The following is a 25,139-nucleotide window of genomic DNA, read 5'->3' on the forward strand; positions in this document are numbered from 1 at the left end:
ATTATTATCTAGATGATAAAGCATATTATAAATTACGATCGAGGTGGATAAGACATGCACATATTGATATACACACAATGATCGTGTTGCATTTTCAAGAATCGGAAATTGCTAAAAAAAAGAGAGAGATCAGTTAAAATAAAAATTATTAGCAACTAATATGAGTTGAATATATAAAAGCAGGGTTGGGAATATGCGGCGGTCAAAGTCAAAGTTTGAATCCCAAGTAGCTGCGTGCATGCATGCTATATGCGCGGTCTTCAAGCTGGCGAGGGACTTGATCTCGCATCAAAATCAAAGAGATTGATTATTATTATTATTATTATTATCCCAATTTAATTGCCTTCCGTCTTAACAATTTCTCGCAGACAACAAATTACAGAAATGTGAATTTTATCATAAATTTATATTTTTCTACCTATTTATAAAATCTACTACTTTTTAAATCGATATGTATTTAAATTATTTAACAATTTTTTGGTACGTATTCCAAAAATTTCAAATTTAATATATACTAGTTACTATGCACACGCGATACGTGTGTGTACAGTCTTTTTTATCATTATAAATGGACTAAAGTGAAATTTGACAAATTATGAAGATACTAAATTGATATTTGAATTGTTGAAAAAAAAGTGTGTTGAATTTTTTTTTAAAAAAACAAAATTATAATATTAATATCATATACAGGTAAAGTTGGAAGAAAAAGTTGGTGTCCTTCTTAAGTGATTAATATCAAATCCTCAACTTTAATAAAATAGAATATATATATATATATACACACACGACATATACTATTCCATATTTATTTTAATATTTATATATGTTGTTTTTAATTTGTCTCTTGTACGTAGGATATCTATCTGTACACACACACGCACATATACAGGGAGATATATCTAAATTTAATAATAATAAAAATATTAAGTTGTATTTAATTACTAACTAATGTGAAATTAGCACATACATTTAATTAGTTAGTGATACGTAACATACATATATATATATATATATATATATATATATATATATATATATATATATATATATATATATATATATATATATATATATATATATATATATATATATATTATTTCCGAGGAGGCACGCACGGGTGCTCTCCGACGATTTCTCCAACACACTCACGCACACATCCCACCACCCTCTGTTTCTGTCCCTTTCTTCAAATTTTAAAATTAAAAAATCATTGGTAAATTAAATAGAAATTTCATGAGTGAACTTTTGAATCGAGAAGTTTTGCCCTGCCCAATTGAATGACGCACATATATATAGGAATATTGTATTAAGTGTAACTTTAAAGTTTTCTTCTTTATTATCGAGTCGAGACTTTCATCTCAAATTTAAGATCTTAATACAGATCAGCTATAAGTTATCAAAACTTATGTTCAGTACAAATATAATATCATGCTTATTAATAAATAATATAAGAAATAGACATTGACGCCATGTGACGTGTCACATAAACTAAATGTATTGATTTGTTTCGTGCCATATTGTTAAGGAAAATCAAAGAGTTTGTTTATTATCGGTTCATCTGGTTTTATTTCATCCTACCCATAAGGATATTGCCTCCATAATAAGATGGGTGGTCAAGATTTACCCATGCATATATATGACCCACTTTTTTTTTTTGAAATTGTATGTATGACAAGATCTTATTCGTTGAAATGAAGTGAGGGTATTGTCCACATAGATATGATCTCATTAACCGTTGATCTGGCACATTTAATGAGTAATAATAGTAGTACAATAAGTTATTATTATTTCCCAAAAACAAAATAAATTATTTATTTATTATTATTAATTACACGTGCCGATTTCTGATCCACAAAAACTCATGTGAAATAGTTTCACATATCAATTTTGTAATATATATATATATATATATATATATATATATATATATATATATATATATTTTATTATCTGAATAAATAAATGGATACACATGTGAGGATTCAAAATCAAAATTGGGTCAAAAAGTTATTTACTACTCCCTACAAACTACTAATATTTATAATTCTCTTTACTGTATGTTATCACACTCAACACATGCTAGCTAACTATAGTGTGATTATGGACGTAATTATAGGCTTAGTTATAAATCCAAGAGTTGTCACATTCCAAAAGGGTTGTTTAATGGGAGGTTTAATTTCTTCAGTTACTTTTTATTAGTTTTAATATTCAATATGAGATAATTGTAACATTGACGGTGTTTATGGTAGTCCACTCTAAACGATTTTCGCATATTTTTCCAGTATTCATGCACTTTAATCCAACTTATAATACATTTTTTGTTCAAATTTTTTTGATATAATCATCGACACTGATATGATGATAACAATGTTCTAGATCACTTCTTCAGTTACACAAACTCTCAACGAGAGTGTCAATGTCAAATGACATATGATATATGATATATTGCATGATTTTTTTTTTAAAATAAAAATAAAAATTCATGATCATATATGAATGGTGGATGTTATTATCGAGACCATTTAATATAATTAATGAATTGTTGTAGTTTAAATTTTACTGTGGGTTGGCAGGCTTTTAATATAAAAATTAGGTGATTATTTTATTTTATTGAATTGGAGTGCCCATGTGGTTTTACCGTCTTTTGAGTCTCTTCTTCAACGGTCAAACATATACCTATTCACTGTTTTTGCAACATTCGAGGATATGCCAATAATTCACTCGCATTTACACTTTATTTGTGTATATTTTTATACATACATACATACACACACACATATATATATACACACACACACGATGGTTTTACATACATGTGGTTAATGTATAAATAATATAAATACAAAGGATAAAATAGTTTGGTGCCAGAGTAGATAGAGCATGTGAATATTTAACCAGTGATCAGAATTACCACATTCTCGAACGAGCCTTATTGCACATGACTTGTAGAATGCAATTTACTTGACTATAGTGACTCTAAGCTATTGCGTTAACTCGAAGGTGTTTACCCATTGGTCCCATTCATAAAGAAATAAAATAATCTATGTAGTTCTTTAAATTTTCATGTTTTGTGTTTTCGTCTTCTAACCTATAAAACTTAGATTACACCTTTTTTTTAAATTTGTTTCTAGTCCTATTCATCACAACGTCGACGTGACGTCGGATACGTCAATTATCCGATGTCGTATCAGCATTTTTTTGGCGAAAAGTCAGTTTCTGACGAAATAAAACTAAAAACTAACAAAAATAAGGTTATATAACTAAAACTCAAATTTGATAAGTCAAAACTACGAAAATAGAAAACATATCAACTTATAGGATGAATTTGAATTTTGTTTTCTTATTATAGAATATAAGATTTAAATATTTTTAGGTCAATTTTAATGTATGCAACCGCCTATGTTATATGAAATTTAATTATATATATACCATACAATAGATATGTTTATAATAATTTTACGGCTAGAGTCAAATGTTCAAAAGCTTTAAATCTTCACAAAGCACGTTAAATCTAGAAGTTTTAATTATTATTATTATGATTATTATGATATGTAATTTTGAAAATTGAAGTAGGTGGCAATAATAAAATTATAAGTAGCTTCGTTAGATGATGTCACATATCTATATACGTGACGAGTCGATCAAGTCAAAACATGCAATGAAAAAGAATATTTTTCACAGGTCAGATCTGAAGTCTGTCTCACAATTTTTTTTTGTTTAAAATTTTATATAAACATAGTTTGGCTACGGAAGTGGCTGTCAAATTTCATTTGGTATTATGAGGAACAACGATATATCTCTCGATCTGTCCCTAGATAGCTATGTATATTTTTTAAAACGAATGCTATACTATAAAATATATAAAATCTTATAACAAATTAATTAATTATAAGCCCAATAACCGGAATACAAGGGTTATTGTCTTCCTATTGGGGGTGCATACGTATTATTATTATTATTATTATTATTATTATTATTATTATTATTATTATTATTATTATTATTATTATTATTTCACCTTTTAATTCCATTTTATTCTAGCTTAAAAAATACAAATCGATAAATACAAACGATTTATTTCCAGTACGATTTGTGTTCTTTTTTCTATATATATATGTGAGATATTTAATTATTTTTTATTATTATAAATTCGAAATGACATAATATCTAATAATTAAATTTCTATATATATATATATATATACTAACAATAACTCAAAACAAACAGTCGATTCACTAGCTCGGGGATTCATTATATCATGAATCATTTGTTACTTCAAAAGTGTTACAAATCTATCAACACACACATCTTTTTATATATATATATATATATATATATATATACAGCAATGATACCCTGCACACTTTTTTCTTTACACCTGTGGACGCTTGCCTACGTGGGCACAACCACACAAAATTTTTTGTTTGTTTTTTTAAAAAAGACTGACCAATCATGCATCGCCACGTAGGCGGTGCTCATGATACTCTGCACGTAACAAATATATATATATATATATATATATATATATATATATATATATATATATATATATATATATATATATATATATATATATATATATATATATATATATATAAACTGCAGGGGGAAAATAATGGGAAAGTCCCCCGTGTGAAGAGGGGGAGAAATTTAATGATTTGTGTGGCAGAATAATGGATGCATGCATGTGGGATACATGGAATATGGAATGTGAAAAGGTTATGGGTTTCTTTAAAGGCCGCCTGCCCCGACCTCAGATTGATTTAGATTTTATGCATGCTGACAATATTATTATTATTATATGTATGTATATGTCCACCTGTATTGGAGTGAAGTGTCATGTGAAGTCTGAGCCCAGGAGAGTTGGCAATATTTCTGTACAGTAGGTGCAAGACGTCGAGGTATGGATAGATTCACGGAAGATGGAGGAATAAGATTATGTTATATCGAGAGTGTTTTTTTATGATTTATTTTACTCTATTTATATACACGTAAAGAAACGATCATCGTGCAACATAGCGTAAAGGAGAGCAAATTAGACGATTACCCTATCCTCTCGGAATAAAAAGTTTAATATTTTATGCATATTTTCCCTTAAATATCTACCCTAAATCATATTTATAAATAGCCCCTCTCATGCAGTCTCTTATTCTACTTACTCACTCAATATGTCACATGTCTCCGGCCAACTGGACATCAATCAAATATGTACGTACATGGATGGGTCATGCTTCATTAAACACCTATTCTGCAATATTTTCTTCATTAATCACTCCAGATTCTTTCATTTCCATGTAAAGATCGTTTCCTTCACGAGTACGTTCACCCACTCCGCCAAATACGGATACGCCCCCGTGGGCTTTGGCAATATTGTTAATCAATTCCATAATGAGTACCCTTTTACCAACCCCAACTCCCCCAAACAGTCCGATTTTTCCCCCACGGCGATAAGGGGCTAAAAGATCTACTACTTTAATTCCTGTTTCAAAAATAGATAATTTTGTATCTAACTGTATAAAGGCAGGCGCAGATCGATGAATAGGAAATGTTGTACGAGTATCTACAGTACCTAAATTATCATATATATATATATATATATATATATATATATATATATATATATATATATTCTTTCAATATGGCCTTGATTGGGGCCAACCTCGGCATGATAGGTGTTATATATAGGCAAAAACTTGTGTGAGACGGTCTCACGGGTCGTATTTGTGAGACGGATCTCTTATTTGGGTCACCCATGAAAAAGTATTACTTTTTATGCTAAAAGTATTACTTTTTATTGTAAATATGGGTAGGGTTGACCCGTCTCACGGATTATGACCCGTGAGACGGTCTCACATGAGACTCACTCTTATATATATATATCCGAGATCAATTATATAGTATCTTATGATTAAAGTTTAGTATCAAATTAAGGAGTTTTAAAGAGACAAAAAGGAGATTCAGGAGATTAATGTGTGGAATATATCCTAAATCTCCTTTTTGTCTTTTTAAAACTATATAGTTTTGATGTGTTACACACTTATCGTGCATACTTATGTCACCAACGAGGTGACATCCATATATTGAATATGTAATTTTTCTATGTTTAATCACACTCAATATATGAGTGATACATCATCAGTACCCACATAAATATACGCGCGCGCACACACATACATATATATAAGGGAGTATTTGTATTTGTTAGTTTTTTTCTAAAAAAACGACGACGTTTTTCCTATAAATTTTTTTAATAATAAAAAAATTTATATGTAGCCTACTAGAAAATCATTATCACAATAAATTATCGCTAGTTGAGTGGTCGGTTACATGGATATTATTTTTCAGAACTAAACGATTTTCGCGTGTTTCATCTCTTTAACCAATATCTAAGATATCCGCTTTAACCTATTTTTTCCATCAACATATCAATCTAAGATATGTAACATACTATAGAAAATATTATTTAAATTTTTACCAACCTAATCATGGACTCCTTGTGTGTGTATAATTTAACGTAGCTTCAATATAATTGCTAATTAAACAATTACATAGTTATTATAATAATTTGGCTTGAAATGACAATTATGCCCCTGATGAAACCCTAAATTGGCTAGCTTTCAACCACAGTGGTTCTTGGGATCAGTACCACACCCCCATTTATCACCAACGATAGTACGAGAAATCTGTGACTAAGATTGCATATATATCTTCTCTGCACTTTCCAACATTTTAAAAATCTGCTTTAGATCATTCACTTCACATTTAGTTGCCATTTCATTACATGCATCAGCTTCTGCTTCTTATCTTTCAATAGCATATATATACACCAATATATGTGCTAGCAGAAAGAAAAAAAACCCAACATCGCTCTCAATATCAAAACTTTGTAACCTTAATTATATTATTGAAGTAGAATCAATAATAATATATTTTTGAAAATGGGTTCTATGAATAACTGGTTAGGATTCTCTCTTTCACCTCAACAAGTAGTAGTCTCTGATCAGTGTTTTGGTCTCACACAAACCTATGATTCAGTCATTCCACCTCCTTTTGGTATTTTCGAAGCTTTCAACGTCACCAACACTGCTACCTCGGATCCTCGATCTCATGGTAAATTCATCAGTTACTCTTTAAGTTTTTAGCTTAAGTAGATTTGTATGTGTCCCTTTTGTCGGTAGCAGATTTTTGTATTTTTACTTGGAAGTAAAATTTTCTGCAGGTGCTGTCCCTCGAGTTTTGATGATTATGTACTTCACTTCATGCAGAACAAAGGGGTTGAGTTTAAGGGTCTTATTATTCTCTTTTCTTTTCTTACAGATTGGAATATGAAGGGAGGAACGGGAATGAGTACTATAATCCCATGCGGCAGCAATAACTTGGAGATTCAAGAAACCCCAAAACTTGAAAATTTTCTAGGAATTGGGATGCACTCTTTCACCGCCGATCATCATCATCAACAGCTCAAGAACCCTAATGTTACAAATCGCACAAGTTACCAAGCCAATAGCACCCTCGATAACTCTTACAGCATATACCAAGAAACAGATGCCACCTCTCACAAATGTGTAAACCCCACCAACAACAACACTTCCATTGGCCTCTCCATGATAAAGAGCTGGCTCAGAAACAACCCCACGGCACCACACACGGCGGAGATAAAGGCCTGTACCAAGGCGGCACCGCCTGCCGGTGCTCAGACACTGTCACTTTCCATGAGCACATGCTCACAGTCAAGCTCTCAAAACTTACCACTTGTGAATGACGGTAATAATAATAGTAATAAAAATAGTGCAGAGGAGAGTTGTGCATCAGATAATAATAAACAACCTACAGTTGACAGTCAAACGTCCAGTGGTGCAATAGAGTCTGTGACCAGGAAAAATCTAGACACGTTTGGACAAAGGACCTCCATTTACCGTGGTGTAACGAGGTCGATTATAAATTTTTCTTGTTAGTTTATTTATTTTTTTTGTATTTCATGATGGTTCTTTTCTGGGTTTTGTCTAAATGGTATAAAGATGTAATCTTTTCTTCTCATCATTGACTGTGAGCAGGCATAGATGGACTGGAAGATATGAAGCACATTTGTGGGATAATAGTTGTAGAAGAGAAGGACAAACCCGGAAAGGAAGGCAAGGTATATGAATAAAGTGTCTGCCATTATTTTATTTTTTAAAATATTAATCATAATTAAGATTTATTTATTATTTGTTTTAACACTTGTTTCTTTCTCTCTTTTCCGTGAACTTGTTGGTGAATGATTAAATCTTACTGCAGTTTACTTGGGTAAGTCGTGCATGTTAATTTTATTAACTCTGTTATTTGCCATTTAAAAATATTGTTGCTCAAACTGATACAACTCACGAAACTTTGTATTATATAAATTTTCCATTTTCTTTACGTTTTTGTTTCTGAACTTCTATAAGTTTATGTATATATATTTAGGAGGTTATGATAAGGAAGAAAAGGCTGCTCGAGCTTATGATTTAGCAGCTTTGAAATACTGGGGAACCACTACCACTACAAATTTTCCTGTCAGTGATCATCTTGAGTACCAATTAATTCATTTCATGTGTTTGGATTAAAATGTTCCCATATTTGTATTTTTTAAACTTAAAATAATTGACTACCTCCAAAACATTGATTCAGATAAGCAACTATGAGAAAGAAGTGGATGAAATGAAGCACATGACTAGACAAGAACATGTAGCATCATTAAGAAGGTAACCTGAAGCTTTGATAACAGAATTGATAAGAATCAACGGGAAAAGCATAATGGTTCTGTATTTGTATATATCTATTGAGCTAATCACTTAATGATTACATTTTTAATCCAGGAAAAGTAGCGGTTTCTCACGCGGCGCGTCCATTTATCGGGGAGTTACAAGGTAAATCTATATCTGTCTTATGACATGTATGTTATATCGGGCACGAGCAACATGGAGTCAAGAATTAGTATATAGTTTTCAGCATATTGACATGCATTGTATTCCATACTACTTGGATATACATGCAGTATTTATCATTGCATTTTCCATTCACAAATTAAATTAAATTAAATTAAGATTGAGTAATTTAACAGACATCATCAGCATGGAAGATGGCAAGCAAGGATAGGAAGAGTTGCAGGGAACAAGGACCTTTACTTGGGAACTTTCAGTAAGCTTCTTGCATGAAGTTATTGGCAAAGTTTTGTTTATTTTTCTGGAAGATGTTTACCAAGTCCAAGCATATTCACATTGTGTTCAAATTCTTTCCCAAATTATATTTTCAGCTTTCAACTCATTCTACTTTTAATCACTCAAACAGTTTTATAATTATAACACACTGTACATATATATTATGTACACATCATGTTAAAATTTTATCTCCAAAATAATGACATTATATTGTTCCTGATATCTTGGTTTCTAAAGGCACGCAAGAGGAAGCAGCAGAAGCATATGACATAGCTGCAATAAAATTCCGAGGCCTGAATGCCGTGACTAACTTCGAAATAAACCGGTATGATGTCAAAAGCATACTCGAAAGCAACACTTTACCGATCGGCAGTGCTGCTAAGCGCTTAAAGGGTGCCGAAAACCAAGAAGCGGCATTAGAAATCCAATGGTCCGAGCAAGGAAACTGCTGGCCGAATAATCTTGCAAATGGCTATGGGTGGCATACAATTGGATTCCAGCAAACTCAGCCATTGAACATTTACGGTTATGCGAACCCAACCCGAATGTGGTGCAAACAAGAACAAGATCAAGATATAGTTAGTCATGGTTTTAATGGTAGCAACAATATTCGACATCAGCTTCAGTTGGGAAACGCACAAAATTTCTCTCAATCTTCTCACGTGTTGCACAATCTGATGAGCTTGGACTCTTCTTCTATGGAGCATAGCTCAGGGTCGAATTCCGTTTATGGGAATAATGGAGATGGGAATGGAACCACTGGAAACAGCTTTATGGGGCCGATTATGGGCACCGTGATTGTCGGAAATGGGAATCAAAATCGGGAAAATGGTTTCGTGGGGCATGGCGAGGGAGATCTAGAGGGAATGTTTAGATCAACGGATGTTTATCCCCAGACAAGAAATTTGTATCAATCAAGTGGAGCAGAAAAGGCAAGTGCTATTTATGATCAGGGATCAAATTGCAATAACTATATTCCTAGTTCTCTGTCGAATCTCGGATCTTCGAATTTTACCGAATGGAACACGACATAGAAGTCCCTGGCCTGAGAAACATTTCAGGAACGACGTGTATAAATCTAACTTCTAGCTAGTTGTTTAATGTGATCTTTCTTGATTTTTGGTAGGAAAAATTCTAGTAGGATCAGGTACTTTCGGGTTTCATCATCTGGTTTACACATGTTTTTCTCTAATATTTGCGGTTTGCTGCAAACAAATTACATTGTAAGGACATGGCAGAGGTTGCTCTATAGCCGACGATCACAGAGTGGCTATAAATTTTGTGAACTTTCCTGTGATTATGTCCTCTGATACTGACTTACCAGGCTCTGTAATTTTGAACTTTGAAATTCAAAGAATGGGGGATTTTTCTACTGTCTTGACTATTTAAAGCAAAATTGGATTTGAGACTATAGAAGCGACTATAATAAATAGTACACGCTTCTGAAAATCAGTAAAGTTGATAAAACTGAATTTTGTCATATAAATACAAATGTAAATGGACAAACAGACTAGAGGAGAATCGTATCATAGGCAAGCAATTTATTGAAGTGTAGACCGATGGCTATTGTTCAAAACTCAAAATGTAACTAAAAACAAATTCATATGAAAAATAGATCGAAACATGAATTTTGTCGTTTACAATTCACAAATTTATTTAGAGTCCAGTGTCAGCATTCCTACTTACAAACCTTACAACATATAAATATTTTTTATTAGTCTTTATCTCCTAACTGTATAAAATATTAAAATAATATACAACATAGAAATGTTTTCGGGCATCTAACACATCCGAAACGATTATGTACAGTTCACCCGTCACTAAGACTTCTGAGACTGATTGATGGTTTCAGCACCGAGAACTAGGCGCGTGACACTGAAGCAGCCAATACTAGTGGCTTCATTTTAAAGATAATAAGGAAAGAACCCGTTTGTTCACCTGTGTTGCTGGCACACACGGCAAATGGTAGCTGATTTATCGTTGGCAAGTGTGCAGTGATCACAAGACCAGTGATTCGAGTCATCTAAGTTTCTAGAACTGTTTGATTTGGATGTAGTTCCCTTCCCCCGGCCGCCTCTTCCTTTGCCACTGCCACTGCCACTGCTCAGATTCTTGGAGCTACCTGCCCCGCTGCTTGCTGCATGAGAGTCTACATCTGATAGCCCATTTTCTAAGGCTCTGACGAGGTTCTCAAAGTAATTCTTAGTAACGCTGCAATATTTAAAATTGAGGAAGGTGAATGAGTTCAAGTTAATATACTAAAAAACAAATATTTACCAAGGGAGAACAGGTAAGTCTTCTCAGCGAAAAGGAAGAAATCACATTTTTCACTTGGTGAAAGAGTGAATTGTGGAAATCGTCGTGATGTGGATGAAACCAACACTTCCTCCAAAGACGAAGTGTTGTTCACACCTCCAACTGTATCTAATGCTTGTCCAAATCATGCGACAGTTTTTAGCTTTGACATTTCAACATTTCGAGAAATTAAATAATTAACTTTCTCCTGCACTCAATAACTCTACTCAGACAGCATGCTGATGCAGTGTCAGTACTTCAAGAATGTCCTCACGGGTTAATCATCTATAAACCAGGGCTACTTGGAAAACATAATTCTGGAGCAATGTTGAGATCAATTCCACATCTAATGATCCAGAACAATTTTTCTTCATGCAAGAATGTGCACAAACTAGATTTGTTTGAGGGAAATAGCACGAGAAGAATTAATTGGGTCGAACAATGTGCCTTTGGTGAACATGGTTCAGTATCTTTGAAAGACACACCGTATCATCAAATATTAAATATTATTCTACAAGATATCGAGACAATCATTTTAAGGATTCTAGGAAATTGGAGAAATCTTCTGAAACCCTTGATATCAACTGAACTTATTACGTAATGAGAAAATGTCAAAGTGCAGTCCAAACCACGCAATCTATGTACAAAATGGATCACTTTAAAACGTGTGCAAATACAAGAAAGCCAACAAGAGACATTTTAGACACTTCATCATCTCATATTAACCCAAGCAGAAGCATTAGTATCATTCGCGCACTCAGATTTTACATGGCTGAAAACTCTTCTTCTCAAGGCTTAGATGTAGAAAGTAGCTACTGTCATCCATGCAAAACTTATACTAGAAACCAATCATTATGAATTGATGGTGCTCATAAAGTCAGCACAAACACAAAGAGAAGATTAAAGTCCATGACAGGTGTGGTGTAACTTCGATTAAAAAACAAGACAGAGTAATCTGATGTCAGAACAAATATGGAGTACAGAAGTCGAGCAGAAGAGAGAATATTAGTTGGATTCACCTGGTCAATCCTGCCAACTTTGTCCGAAACTCATCGAAGTCTTTTGATGGAGCCTCAGAATTTAGAAAGCCCTGAAATTCCTTCTCTGCACATTGATGAAGCCGTTCCAAACCAGACTCTGCCTCACCTAAAGAATACAGAGAAAAAATCGTAAAATCAAATGAAAGAACAAACCAAAATATACAAAGTAGGATAAATTGCAGACCTTGTAGATACTCAAAAAACTGCTTCTTAGCAAGCTCATCCCAAGGTAGATAATATCCATACGCATATGTCCACTTCAAAACTCGTCTACATTCAACAATCTGTAAAAGGCCAATGCAAGCACATAAGCCATAAAACTGGCATACTTTAAGAGCTTGGATTATCAAAATAAGTCCCACGTCCTAATGTCAGAGTCTAAAGTTTGTAATTAGTAGTGAAATGCTACCAAATATAGCACATAATTACTTGGAGGATACAAAAGAAGAATTTACAGTTAGTTCTTCAAAGAAGATGAAGAGGTTGCAAAACCTTATCTACCCCATCTAATTGCTGGGCATTAATCAATGACTGTTTTTTACCTAATTTTTTTGCTGGCGTGATGTAAGCAAAAAAAAAAAGACAGTTTGATACATTGAAATCCACTTATTCGAAACCACCACTTTTTGGCCTTTTCTGCTCGAGAAGCGAGTCCAAGTTATACCTTTCAGTGCTTTAAATGACATCTATCATGTGTACTGACTTGCCATGCAAACTCTTCTCCAAGTTGAAGTGACCAATAAATGACACATCCATGAAAACAATGCCCTCTGGCCAGAGTGAGAAATTATGAAACTAAAGATTTACCTGCTGCCAGGCCTCTATGATGAACTTAAGCTGAGATTCGGGTTGACATTGTTTGTCGCTCAGTTTCTCTAGCTGCATAATAAAGTCATCATCAATACACTTCTTCAGCTCTGAAAATTATTTATAGTACTTGTGCTCAGAATACTAATATATCAGTAAAACACTGATGCCTATAAAAGTTTAAAATAAGAAAAGGTCCTTTAATTGAAAAGAAATTTTGACCAAAAATTTATTTTAGTGACATTACTGGGTAAGTTGATCTCATTTATGGTAAGGTGCGAGGAACAGTACAAATCTTCCAAAGTGGAGGTTTAGAGAGCTTCAGAGTGAAAGTATGTTTCTTACATGCACTGTTTGCATTTGGTGTAGGTTTTCAAGTGCTCTTTGCCTTGACTGCAGAAAAGTAAAATTATAAATTGAGATCTAATCCACACAAAACATATACAAAATATGGAATCACAAATGACGGTACAAGCACATAATTATATATCTCGAGAATAAGAACACATTAAGCATTTATCACAACCAAATTGAAGATGCGATGGCGAGCCAAATCATACAACTAGATTGGATTTGTGAGCACTTGCTAGCTCAATTAATCCTTGAGGGATTGTGATAAATACACAAAATTCCTGAATCTGTTAATCATGTGATAGTGAGGTGCTTTTAAAGAAGTGGGGAATGCACTTCACAATATTTCAAAGATATGAGAGGAAACAATATAACGATTCTTGTAAGGCATTTATTTATATGTGAATAACAAAAGTTGCAATCCAAATCTAAACACACAAGGTATGAATTGACTGAGAATGAAGCTAAAAAGTAAATTAAATATTCCACAAATATCATGTCCACTGCAATCAATTTGAGAAACCAGCGGAAATTATGCCAAACCGCATCATAAAAGTTGGAAAAATGAACATACCGATTGATTTGTAGCCCATCTTTCATAGTAATGTGTATATCTTTCTAAAGAATTTTTAGCCATCTCTTTTCGTTTTTCAGCTTCATCATACTATATGCAACAGATAAATGAATTTAATAGAGACATGATATGAAGATAAAGCTTTAGAAACACATGAGAAAGTAGCAAATTTATAAACTCACCACTCCTTCTTGCTTAGCAGCTTCATAACGGTTGCATGCATAAAATCCACCAGTTCTTTCACCGTGTTCGGACCATGCACCAAGGCAGAGCCTGCAAGTGTATCACAACAGATGGCATGAAATGACAAGGATTTTCTACAGAAACAAAAGATTAGCAGCTTGAGTCATGTGAGAGTTTACATCATTTGAGTGTGCAAAAGAAGACAAGGTGGGAAAAAAACAATCAAGAGTCACTGATATCATAAATCTAACGTGTACATAGAGTAAAAGTTAATCTACAATCAAGGACTTATTAAAACTGTAGAGCTTTTGTCGTTCATAACCAGAGAAACACACATACCAGCAAAACTCAAATTTACAAGGTGGTGTGCACGTGATATGCATGCAACCTTGATTCTTCTCAATAGGCCGCTTGCACTTTGGACAAGGCTTGGAATTAGCCAATATCCTGAAATAAGATCAGACTAATGTGATTTAGAAGTGTCAATATGAAGAAAAAAATTGAATTATATTACATCCGTTTTCTTTTGGGGGGGCTGGTTGTGGGTAAGTCACAACTATAATATCAATCAAGAAAATAAAAATGTGTGAATGAACACTTTTAGATGGTATTCACTAATCTTCGAGGTATTTTCAAAAACAACCACTTGTTTGTGTTGAAAATTTATAAATACATTTAAAAGCAATCAGAAATTGCCATGTTCTGTGAAAACAGTGTTGCAAAGTAATGGAAACAACATGTGATGGAATTGACTTTGACATCCATGATTTCCAATTAACTAGTATTGCAAAATATACCAGTTCATATTTTCAGACTCGGCGCTGTTCTTCAGTATCCACTTGGCCACAGTTCCACAATCAACAGGGCGATGAGCTTCCTCAACACACTGCAATGCAGTAAAAATAAAAAATAATTGCTTTATTCTCGAACAAAGAGATTGTAATACAAGAAATTCGAAAAAGAAGGAGAAAGATTAGAAGAGTGAACCAAGACTCACATTCCAGCAAAAATTGTGGGAGCAGCGACAAGTAACATCATAGCTTCCACCACCAACAATAAAATCTACAGCAAAATCACAGCCTGGTGCCGGGCACCATTTCATCTGTGGATGAAATGGATTAAAGAAATATGGAAAATTTTGAGCACAAGACTTAGCTACGGTGCTCCAACAAAATCCAATCGGGCACCATTTCATCCGTGGATGAAATGGATTAAAGAAAGATGGAAATTTTTTAGCACAAGACATAGATTTAATGCTCCAACAAAGTCCAGTATGAAAAAAAAACAATCGAGTAAAGTCCATGGATATCAACAGTCTCCCATAACCTAGATTTCAATTTTTATTGGAAAAAAAAGAAATGAGGAAGTGCAACGATTTTAACTTCAACTGTTTAGCAATTCCTGTAAACAGTAATGAAAGTACAACTAGTCTCAGCAGCCTTCAAATTAAGTTTGCAAAAACTCCGAACTGCCCGAGCACTCAGTACTAAGAGTGTTAAGAGTCTCCATGAGAAAAAAAAATGCTATGTATTCTACATTTTAAAGAGTATGTCCTGATATCAAAGTTGCATGATCTCATTTACCTTCCTATTATCTTCGACAAATGATCTCAAAAAGTAACGACTGTGTTTCACTTTATCGTCATTTAAAGCGATTTTATTCACCATATCCTGGCCAACAGCAGCTCCACAGGATGGATCTGGGCAACGCAACATCAAACATCCGGGGCCATCATTTATGGAAGTGCTAATATAACCTACACAATGAATTACAAGTAAAAACAGAAAAAAACGATGTCATAAAATGATTTATAGAGCAGAATTCAGCAGTCGACAAATTAATACATACATCCCTTCAGGTCAATCAGAAGAAAATCATATTGCCCCTAAAGAACATAAGCACACAAATAATAACGATAAGAAGAAGAGAACCTGTACAAATACAAACCTTGCCAACACGTGAAACAAAAGGGATGGCCACAACCAGCAGCATTCATCCAATCACGAGGGTAATTTTCGAAGCAAATTCCACAGGTCAGCTGCAGAGAAAGAAAAAGATTAAATTTTACATGAATGAAAGTAGAAGAATCAGAAATCTATACTACCGGAGATTCTGAGAATATTGATACATGAATAATATCTGTTATGTTAGGGGAGTTTATATCTTGTTATTTTTCCACGATAGGTGATTTTGTATCCCATAACTCATGTATACTTGTTGCATTACACCTTTGAAGTGACACTATTTATAATGTATTGTAGAATGAGTGATATAGATTATAGAATTAATATTTTTTCATATCCTCATGGTCTAATAATAGGTTTGCGATCACTAATTCTCAACCACAGCTGTATCAAAAATGACTGCCGTGGTGACTCTTGCTCATCCATTTATCTGTCCAAATTTTCTCCTGCTATCGCTCAAAATTATAGTGCTAAGTCTTCCACAAGACACAGATTCAACACACAAAATTTACTCCAGTGGTTATAGTGGGGGTATGTCACTGGAATCAAAGCAACTTCTCCCGAAGATCCAGCATACACGAATTGGGAATTAATTGATCCACTTGTGATGGCGTGGATGTTTAGTTCGATGGATACTCAATGAAGGTAACGTAGACTGCGTGTTTTTTCATCAAATGATTATAATATGTAAAATGTAAAGATAAAATCAACAAAAATTCTACACATTACAATCACCTCTTTGGCATTTGGAAGAGGAATGCCATTCTCCAACAAACCAACAGCCTTGCGAACCTTCTCTTCATCAGAAAACCATTCATCATTCACCTTACTGACACTCCTGTGAGTCGAGCGCATGTGAAGGAATTATCCACAAAATAAATAAAATAACCAACTCAATTAAGTTAAGCACATCCAGTAGTTAAGCACATCCATTACAATTTTTTACTTCAATAAATCCACTTTCAATTGACAAAAAGATAAGCTTAACAAACCATCGTGAATAGAAAAATATATGGAGAATTCACGACGCATGATCAAGTATGAACAACACAACACATGGTAAAGATATATCTAATTCAAGCAACCAATGAAAAGAGCCCACTCAAAATTTTTAGCTACCAGTTGTAATGGCGGAGCAAGATTCCTGCAGCACCCCTTGAAATTGAGAGAACCATAGAAACTTTTCCGATACTTTCCTCTTGATGTTTTCGAATCTCATCTTCATTCAAAATGGTATAGTTCTAAAGAAGGGAGTATAAACAATTAGCAACATGTAAACTGTTCAAATGCTTTATTCCAGAAAGCATAATGAAGATTGTATCAAGTGTAAGCATGCAGAATGGGCCAGTATTTTGCATTACCAGGATAAAAGTTTAGAGATTGGAGAGTAAAAGGAGTGTTTTAAACTCAATCTTATAATTTTAAATTAAACAGAATTCTATATATGTGAAGATTGCCACAAATGCAAAAGGTTAATGAATCCATCCATTTAAACAACCTCCAGTTTGGGCCACTCAACTTTCACCTTCACACGCTTCAGTGTTATATAGCTGTTGGAAAACCTTGATTTATTAGTTCATAACAGAGTTAAAAAAAATTATCCATGAACAGATAAGACACTCAAAAGCTAGAACACAGGCTGCCTTCCGCCCCCTCACAGGTATCCAAAATTTGACAGGGTTAGCATAATAATCAAGTATTTTCTTAACCCGTGACTTCAGCGAGAGACATTTTGCAGCCAAACTGTAGGCTTCAGCTAGGGTGGGGGAAGTGTTGCAGGAGGGGGGGGGGGGGGTTCAATTTACCAGCCTCATCTTAAAAGAAATTTATGTATTTCAGGTTTTAACTATAATTTTTAAAATATTTAGACATAACTTAGATTCTGACCCATGAAAAATGTTTAAAAGTTTGTACCAAACACCTAGACCTCAGGTCGTGGCTGCAACTCTTGCCCCCAAGGCAAGGGAAATGACAGAAACAAACTAAGGTGGAAGACTCATTTCTTCTCCACTATCATCACATCCTAGATAATATGCCAGAAATTACAATGCAAATACTAATCGAGACAAATTTCACCACTTCTCAAAAAGTAGTATTAGCTCACCAATATAATAAAAGCAACAGATCAAAGAAACAATATATATGAAAAAAAATTCCAACGATCACAGAAATCAAATACCAACAACTCCTCTACTATCCAATCCGCAGCGTGCAGAAGACATCCCTAAAGAATCAATACGCTTAAAATCACCTAGCTGAACCACAAAACCTTATCTAAACTGTGCGCCGCTCACTTAAAATCAATACTTTTCAACAAAAACGACAAACAGAGATAAATCACAGCAATAATTCCTCAAAAACCATGACAATAACCTGAGACCGATGGTGGTGGTGTTGGAATTGGTTATGAGAGGAGGAGAAATCATCAGAATCATCTGAGTCGTGGTCCATGAATCCACCATAGTCCATGATGACGTCCTCCGAGTCGGAATCATCGTCATCATCTCCCCCTCCGTAAAATTCCTCATCGTCGTTGGAATCTTCTATCATCACTGCCATCTCATCCTCCGATTCCATACCTAGCACTCTCCCCTCGAAATCAATCCAACTATTTAAGCAATAATTACCTTTTCAGCATATGATTAAGCTAATTGAACTGCAAAATGGAGAGACGAATGGGGTTTTCGCAAAGCAATAAATTTGCAAATGAAAGTAATTCCTTCCTTGCTTCTACGATCATGGGCAAAATCAAGGTTCAACTGTCGGTGCGCAAAGTACAATATTCGATTGCTATAATTCTCTCCGTTTCTTTCCTTTTCTTTTTTTTTTTGCAATTATTATATTATTATAAAATAATGACCACGCCTAATTTAGTCTCTTTCTCCACGTACAGTATACAGATATACCCACACTTTTTAGTTCGAGATAATAAATTAATAATAGATTCGTCTGGTTGAGTCATTTGTACATAACGACTCTTTATAATTTCAAATTCCTGATGATTAAGTTAATATTAAAAGTTTGATCAGTCTCCCTGTCAATGTATATTATTAATCGGGAAAAATTTGTGTGAGACGGTCTCACAGATCGTATTTGTGAGACGGATCTTTTATTTGAGTCATCAATGAAAAAATATTATTTTTTATGTTAAGAATATTACTTTTTATTTTGAATATAGATAGGGTTGACCCGTCTCACAGATAAAGATCCGTTAGACAGTCTCACATGAGACCCACTCTTGTTAATAAACTATCAGATATTTCATCTTCCATTTCATTCCATAATCTTATTTTAATAGTTCTTCTTAATGAAAATTATCAATGCTTTTGTTGTAGCTATAAAAATGGGAAGAGTCAAAATAAATCTGGTTAAATAAGCATTACGCATATTAGTCACACGATAATATTGATTATTACTATTAAATATAAAATATTGAGTAAGCCTATTAGTTAAGGAATCATAATTAACTATATGTGATATCAAATATGGGCTAGAACTAATTTATCTATTTAAACTCTACAATGACAGAAAGAAAAAATGAAATTATGAGAGGGTGTATTTGAGGAGATGCATTTGAAATTTATAAATTTTTCGTGGAAACGGATAATCCTGAAAGCATCTAATTAGTAAACACACTTTAAGATGAGTGCTCTCCTATTCCGACTTCCCCGGAGCCGATCAATAGAAATACTCCACATTTGTCATATATTCCATACATCACACTAGATAGATATCATATTCATGGAATATGATGCACTTTCAAGATGTCTTGGTGGACCTATTGTTAAGAATAATAAATTAGTATTTTCAGCATTTATCTAACCAGATAGCTTATAGTTTTATTATTTAAAATAAAATAACATCAAATATTAAATGCACATCCTACTCATTTACACATTTCTATACATTATAGAATGGATTCAAATGTTACCATTATCGTAAGAACTTGAAATCAATCATATTTAACATAATATAATGTATAAATAAGTTAGAAATGAATTTGAAGTTTACCATCTTCTCTAAATAACAAAATATATTTGAAATCTATGGATTTAAAATTCATCAATCCAAAAACGACTTGAGAAAATTGAAATTTAGGATTTGGGATCGTGAGGATAAAAAATGGAAAATGGTGTCATAGAAAAAGTTTGGTAGGATACGTCAATCTCTATATCTCTGAATGACTGAAGAAGTAAATTCTTTGACTTGAAAGTATAGCATTGAATGCCTTCGAGAGAAGGGTTTTTTTTTTAAATATTATAAATTTTAAAAATCATTGTAAAAATATGGCAAATTTGGAACTTTTATAAAACTATAACAATCCAGGACTTACTGTCCCGGATTCACATTTTTTATTATTTTTTAAAATAAAAAAGGAAAAAAGAAAGTGGAGCACGGATTTTTTTTTAAAAAAAAGAGATCGGCGACGGTTGTGTAAAACTGTCGCTAGTACAAAATTGTCGCTATTTGCGACAATTTATACAAAACGTCGCTAAGACAAATCTGTGAAACCCTGTCACGGATGCTAAGAATTATGTCCGTATCCCTCTCTTTCTTTAGGTAAAAATGCGGGTATTTTTTACATCATCGTCGAAAATAATTGTTCCTCGTATTCATTCTCGCAACTCATTTCTTTCATTTGATTTATATGTGCAAAATCCATCTTTTCTATTTCGATCATATATTAATATTATTTGTTGATTTTATCGTACATTTAATTTGAAGAGATAGGAAGAGTTAATATTTAATTTCGTTGATAATATTATAATTATATATTAAGAAGTAATTTTTTTGTGTAATTTTTTTTAATACTTGTCATTTATTTCAGATACTAGCATCGTCACTTGATATTATTACAATTTCCGTATAATTACGTCTGAGAAGGTAATTTAATTAATTTTTTTAATATTTCGTTTTTATTATTTATATTATATTAATGTAATTATAATTTTATTCACTAAAATTATATGATTAAGTATAATTTAGTTAAATAATATATTTTTAATATTGTAATTAATTTACGTGATATAATATTATATCTACAACGATTACCAAATTTAATTAATATACTTAAATTAATTACAATAATTATATTTACTTGATATAATATTATATCTATAATAATTACAATAGTTATATTTAATTTACGTGATATAATAATATATCTCCAACAATTACAATAATTACCATAATTATAATATTAATTGTTTTATTGGAATTAGAATGTGTATATATATTACAAACTTTATATTTACGTGAAATTTTATGTATAGTATATGTATAATTATAATATTAATTGTATTATAAATTACGGAGGTAAAAATTACGTGAAATTTTAAAACTTATTCTAAATATACTTTATAATTTCATTAGTATTAAGTACACTAATATTAACTCATTCTTATATTAAATTAAATTATTTATATTAAAAATACTAACCTTGAAATATTTTCAAAAATCAAAAAATCATATTTATTATTTTTTTAAAATTCAAACTATTTTTTAATATCGCGATTAATATTAAAAATATATTATTTAACTAAATTATATTTAATCATATAATGTTAATGAATAAAATTATAATTACATTAATATAATATAAATAATACAAACGAAATATTAAAAAAATTAATTAAATTACCTTCTCAGACATAATTATAAGGAAATTATAATAATATCAAGTGACGATGCTAATATCTGAAATAAATGATAAGTATTAAAAAAATTTACACAAAAAAATTACTTCTTAATATATAATTATAATATTATCAACGAAATTAAATATTAACTCTACGTATCTCTTCAAATAAAATGAACGATAAAATAAACAAATAATATTAATATATGATCGAAGTAGAAAAGATGGATTTTGTACATATAAATCAAATGAAAGAAATGAATTGTGAGAATGAATACGAGGAACAAATTATTTTCGACGATGAGGTAAAAAATACCTGCATTTTTACTTAAAGGACAAAATTCTTAGAATCCGGGACAGGTTTTCACGGATTTGCCTTAATGACGGTTTTTGGATAAACCTTCGCAAATAGCGACGGTTTGTTATACTGTCGCGAATAGCGACGAGTTTAAACAACCGTCGCCGATCCCTTTTTGTTTTTTTTAAAAAATCCGTGCTCCACTTTCTTTTTTCCTTTTTTATTTAAAAATAATAATAAAAAATGTGAATCCGGGACAATAAGTCCCGGATTGTTATAGTTTTATAAAAGTTCCAAATTTGTCATATTTTTACAATGATTTTTTAAATTTATTATATTTTTTAAAAAATGCTTTCAAGGGAATCTTCAAATTAGTGAATTAGGTGAGCGTTTGACTAATATTTAAGAGTTCAGATCTTCCTATCAAAACATTAACCTCAAATTGTATAGCACCACATCCTAACACCATTCGTCTAATAATCTCCCCCACACTTCACCTCCCACACCCCTTCGACTTAAAAATTGAGGGGGGTGCCCTAACCTCAAAAAAATAAAAAAAAAATACTATACATAAAAAAATCAAATAATAATAATTTAGCTTAACCGAAAAATATAAAATATTTCGGTTTTTAACCGAACCAAACAGTTCAATTCGGTTTGGTTTTTGGTTCGGAATTATGTCGCACCAAAATTTGGTTTGGTGAGGATGAACAACCCTAGCTTGGACCATATTGGGGATAGGGGTTTTTTTGTTGTTGGGTTGGAGGGTATTTAATTTAAGGAGCTGCTGGTTGTGGCAGAAATACCCACATATCACATAGGTCATATCGTGAGGAAGATCATTTTCATATTGTGCACCGTAGAACCGTTGGATCATATGAACCTCACACGAACCCACTTGATTCAACTGTGGTGTCGTGCACAAACCCCATACTGTTGCCATTTTTTTGGATTTTGAATATTAATTTTTTTATCTTAATAATTTGGTAAATTGTCGAGTGCATTTTGTTATTGTTTTTTATTTTATTATTTTTGGCTGGAAATTTTCAACTAGCTGTCGTAATACTTAATTATTTTTTTTTTAAAAAAAATGTTATAACTAGATGATTTTTTTGTCTATAAATAAACATGAAATATTTCATTTTTCTCATTCATCCTATATTTTTTTTTTATTCACAAGATCACCGAGTCACTCCAACAATTTTATTGCCTCCGTTTGTTGTACTTCATTTCATCCTATACTTCAACAAGATTCATTTAAGGAGATCCTCATATTTAATATTATGAATTATTTGTAATAATCATCCACACTTTGTATTCCTTATTTTTAAATTTATAAATTTTCACATATTTTTTTTTAAAATTATAATTTTCAATAAATGTAAACTATATTTATTCATTAATTTACGAATATAAGTAATGCTTATTAAATATACATCATACATAAATTATGGATATGTATAAATTGACAGTGAGGTCAAATGAATGTTTTTTATGTGTCAATAAAGTGACTAAATAAGGAGTGAGTCTCATGTGAGACCGTTTCACGGATATTAATATGCGAGACCGATGAACCCTACCCATATTCATAATAAAAAGTAATATTATTAGCATAAAAAATTATATTTTTTCATGGATGACCCAAATAAGAGATGCGTCTCACAAATTTGACCCACAAGACCGTCTCACACAAGTTTTTGCCCCGAATAAGATGGGTTTTTACCATTGGAGATGTCTGATACTTTGTAGAAGTTGAGCTAAATATTGTTGGCTGAAACAACCAGACGACGTATAATCAACTAATATTTTATCGTTAATTTGCACTAAATTGTATCTTACTATATATAACTGACTTCCAAAAATAGAATATATACATAAGACTCAGTGTTAAACTCAGTTCTCAGACTATGAATATTAATGATCCTACATTTACACTTGACTTATTCTAGTGGTTTTCGTAAATTTTATGGGAATTACATTTATTGACTCTCGGCAAATCTCACAAAAACCCTCATCTGTGTACAGTGTATATATCTTTGATCAGTTGCTAGGATGATGCTATCATACAGGTTGATGCTTCTTGTCTACAGTGGTCAATTTCTTGTTGTTCAGTAATACCCAAGCTAGACTCAGCTCCGACAATCCTATGATCACTTTGTTCGACTTATATCGGAATGCTGCCTTGCCATAGCTGCTAAGAACTCGAGATCAGCCCTTGATTTCATGAATAAAATTAAAGTAATCTCATGTTTTTTCATCAAGTTAATCAATTTCAATGATAATAAAATCCATCGATCTAAGCGCGATAATATAAGGTAATTTCGCCATGGACATGTTTGATAGCCTAAACTCATAAAAATTAATTAACCAACCTCCCCGTCGAGATGGGAGGATACAAACAGCAGCTGAGTACGTAGCAAGGTGGGGAACCGGAGCTTTAATTCCCTAGTAGAAGTGATTATCTCAGACCAACTTGGACGCAAATTAAACCACCTCTCAGCCGAGCCTGACAAAGTCAAGTTGGCTCCTCAAAAGGGCTAGAGCAGCTCGATCCTTGTTTCTTTTTCCTCTTACAATATACGGTTCTTTGTACGATCGAAGCAAAGAGAACAAGCCATGCTATGAGCAAACTGTACGAGAAATGGCATCAAACACCCAGGCTCGTCCCAAGTGATCACACAAGAATTCTCTTTTCTCGTGAGCCATATCATATGACCGGTCGGTCGCCTCTTTATATATAAAGTTTTTAATGGGGTGACGCCATCGCTGGGACATATAATCACACATAGAACACGATGAGTTATAATTAA

The 25,139-nt window shown here is 32.5% G+C and overlaps 2 protein-coding genes across 3 annotated transcripts; one reads left to right on the forward strand and one right to left on the reverse strand.

Annotated features, from left to right (window-relative positions):
* Positions 1-6,713: 6,713 nt before the first annotated feature.
* LOC140815874 (AP2-like ethylene-responsive transcription factor BBM) lies at positions 6,714-10,549 on the forward strand. Its single transcript, XM_073174880.1, has 9 exons — positions 6,714-7,110; positions 7,318-7,930; positions 8,055-8,137; positions 8,278-8,286; positions 8,446-8,534; positions 8,650-8,723; positions 8,838-8,888; positions 9,083-9,159; positions 9,417-10,549. The coding sequence occupies exons 1-9, from the start codon at positions 6,939-6,941 to the stop codon at positions 10,211-10,213; spliced, it is 1,965 nt and encodes a 654-aa protein (XP_073030981.1). The 5' UTR covers positions 6,714-6,938; the 3' UTR covers positions 10,214-10,549.
* A 213-nt stretch (positions 10,550-10,762) lies between these two features.
* Positions 10,763-19,213, reverse strand: LOC140815873 (probable E3 ubiquitin-protein ligase ARI8). 2 transcript variants are annotated; one of them, XM_073174878.1, is made up of 16 exons: positions 18,767-19,213; positions 18,573-18,617; positions 17,513-17,634; positions 17,129-17,231; positions 16,377-16,467; positions 16,013-16,185; positions 15,427-15,531; positions 15,227-15,315; positions 14,769-14,876; positions 14,429-14,519; positions 14,247-14,336; positions 13,667-13,714; positions 13,322-13,393; positions 12,699-12,798; positions 12,494-12,620; positions 10,763-11,390 (listed from the first exon to the last, which is right to left on the reverse strand). In XM_073174878.1, the coding sequence occupies exons 1-16, from the start codon at positions 18,968-18,970 to the stop codon at positions 11,114-11,116; spliced, it is 1,845 nt and encodes a 614-aa protein (XP_073030979.1). In that variant the 5' UTR covers positions 18,971-19,213; the 3' UTR covers positions 10,763-11,113. The 2 variants fall into 2 exon arrangements, with proteins under 2 accessions (XP_073030979.1, XP_073030980.1); XM_073174879.1 differs by lacking the exon at positions 18,573-18,617 and having other exon boundaries at positions 18,767-19,212.
* Between the last annotated feature and the right edge of the window lie 5,926 nt (positions 19,214-25,139).

Source organism: Primulina eburnea, chromosome 16 (genome assembly GCF_022965805.1).
Source record: "Primulina eburnea isolate SZY01 chromosome 16, ASM2296580v1, whole genome shotgun sequence".
NCBI classification, from domain to species: domain Eukaryota; kingdom Viridiplantae; phylum Streptophyta; class Magnoliopsida; order Lamiales; family Gesneriaceae; genus Primulina; species Primulina eburnea.

What these genes read in the sequence shown, in the direction of transcription:
- LOC140815873 (XM_073174878.1), bottom strand. Translation starts at nt 18,970, where the DNA reads ATGGAATCGGAGGATGAGATGGCAGTGATGATAGAAGATTCCAACGAC. An exon ending in GAGTCTGAAAATATGAACTG is followed by an intron (nt 14,877 to 15,226) that starts GTATATTTTGCA and finishes ATCTTATTTCAG; the next exon opens with GATATTGGCTAATTCCAAGC. An exon ending in CTGCTAAGCAAGAAGGAGTG is followed by an intron (nt 14,337 to 14,428) that starts GTGAGTTTATAA and finishes TGTTGCATATAG; the next exon opens with TATGATGAAGCTGAAAAACG.
- LOC140815874 (XM_073174880.1), top strand. Translation starts at nt 6,939, where the DNA reads ATGGGTTCTATGAATAACTGGTTAGGATTCTCTCTTTCACCTCAACAA. An exon ending in ATTTACCGTGGTGTAACGAG is followed by an intron (nt 7,931 to 8,054) that starts GTCGATTATAAA and finishes GACTGTGAGCAG; the next exon opens with GCATAGATGGACTGGAAGAT. An exon ending in ATTTATCGGGGAGTTACAAG is followed by an intron (nt 8,889 to 9,082) that starts GTAAATCTATAT and finishes GTAATTTAACAG; the next exon opens with ACATCATCAGCATGGAAGAT.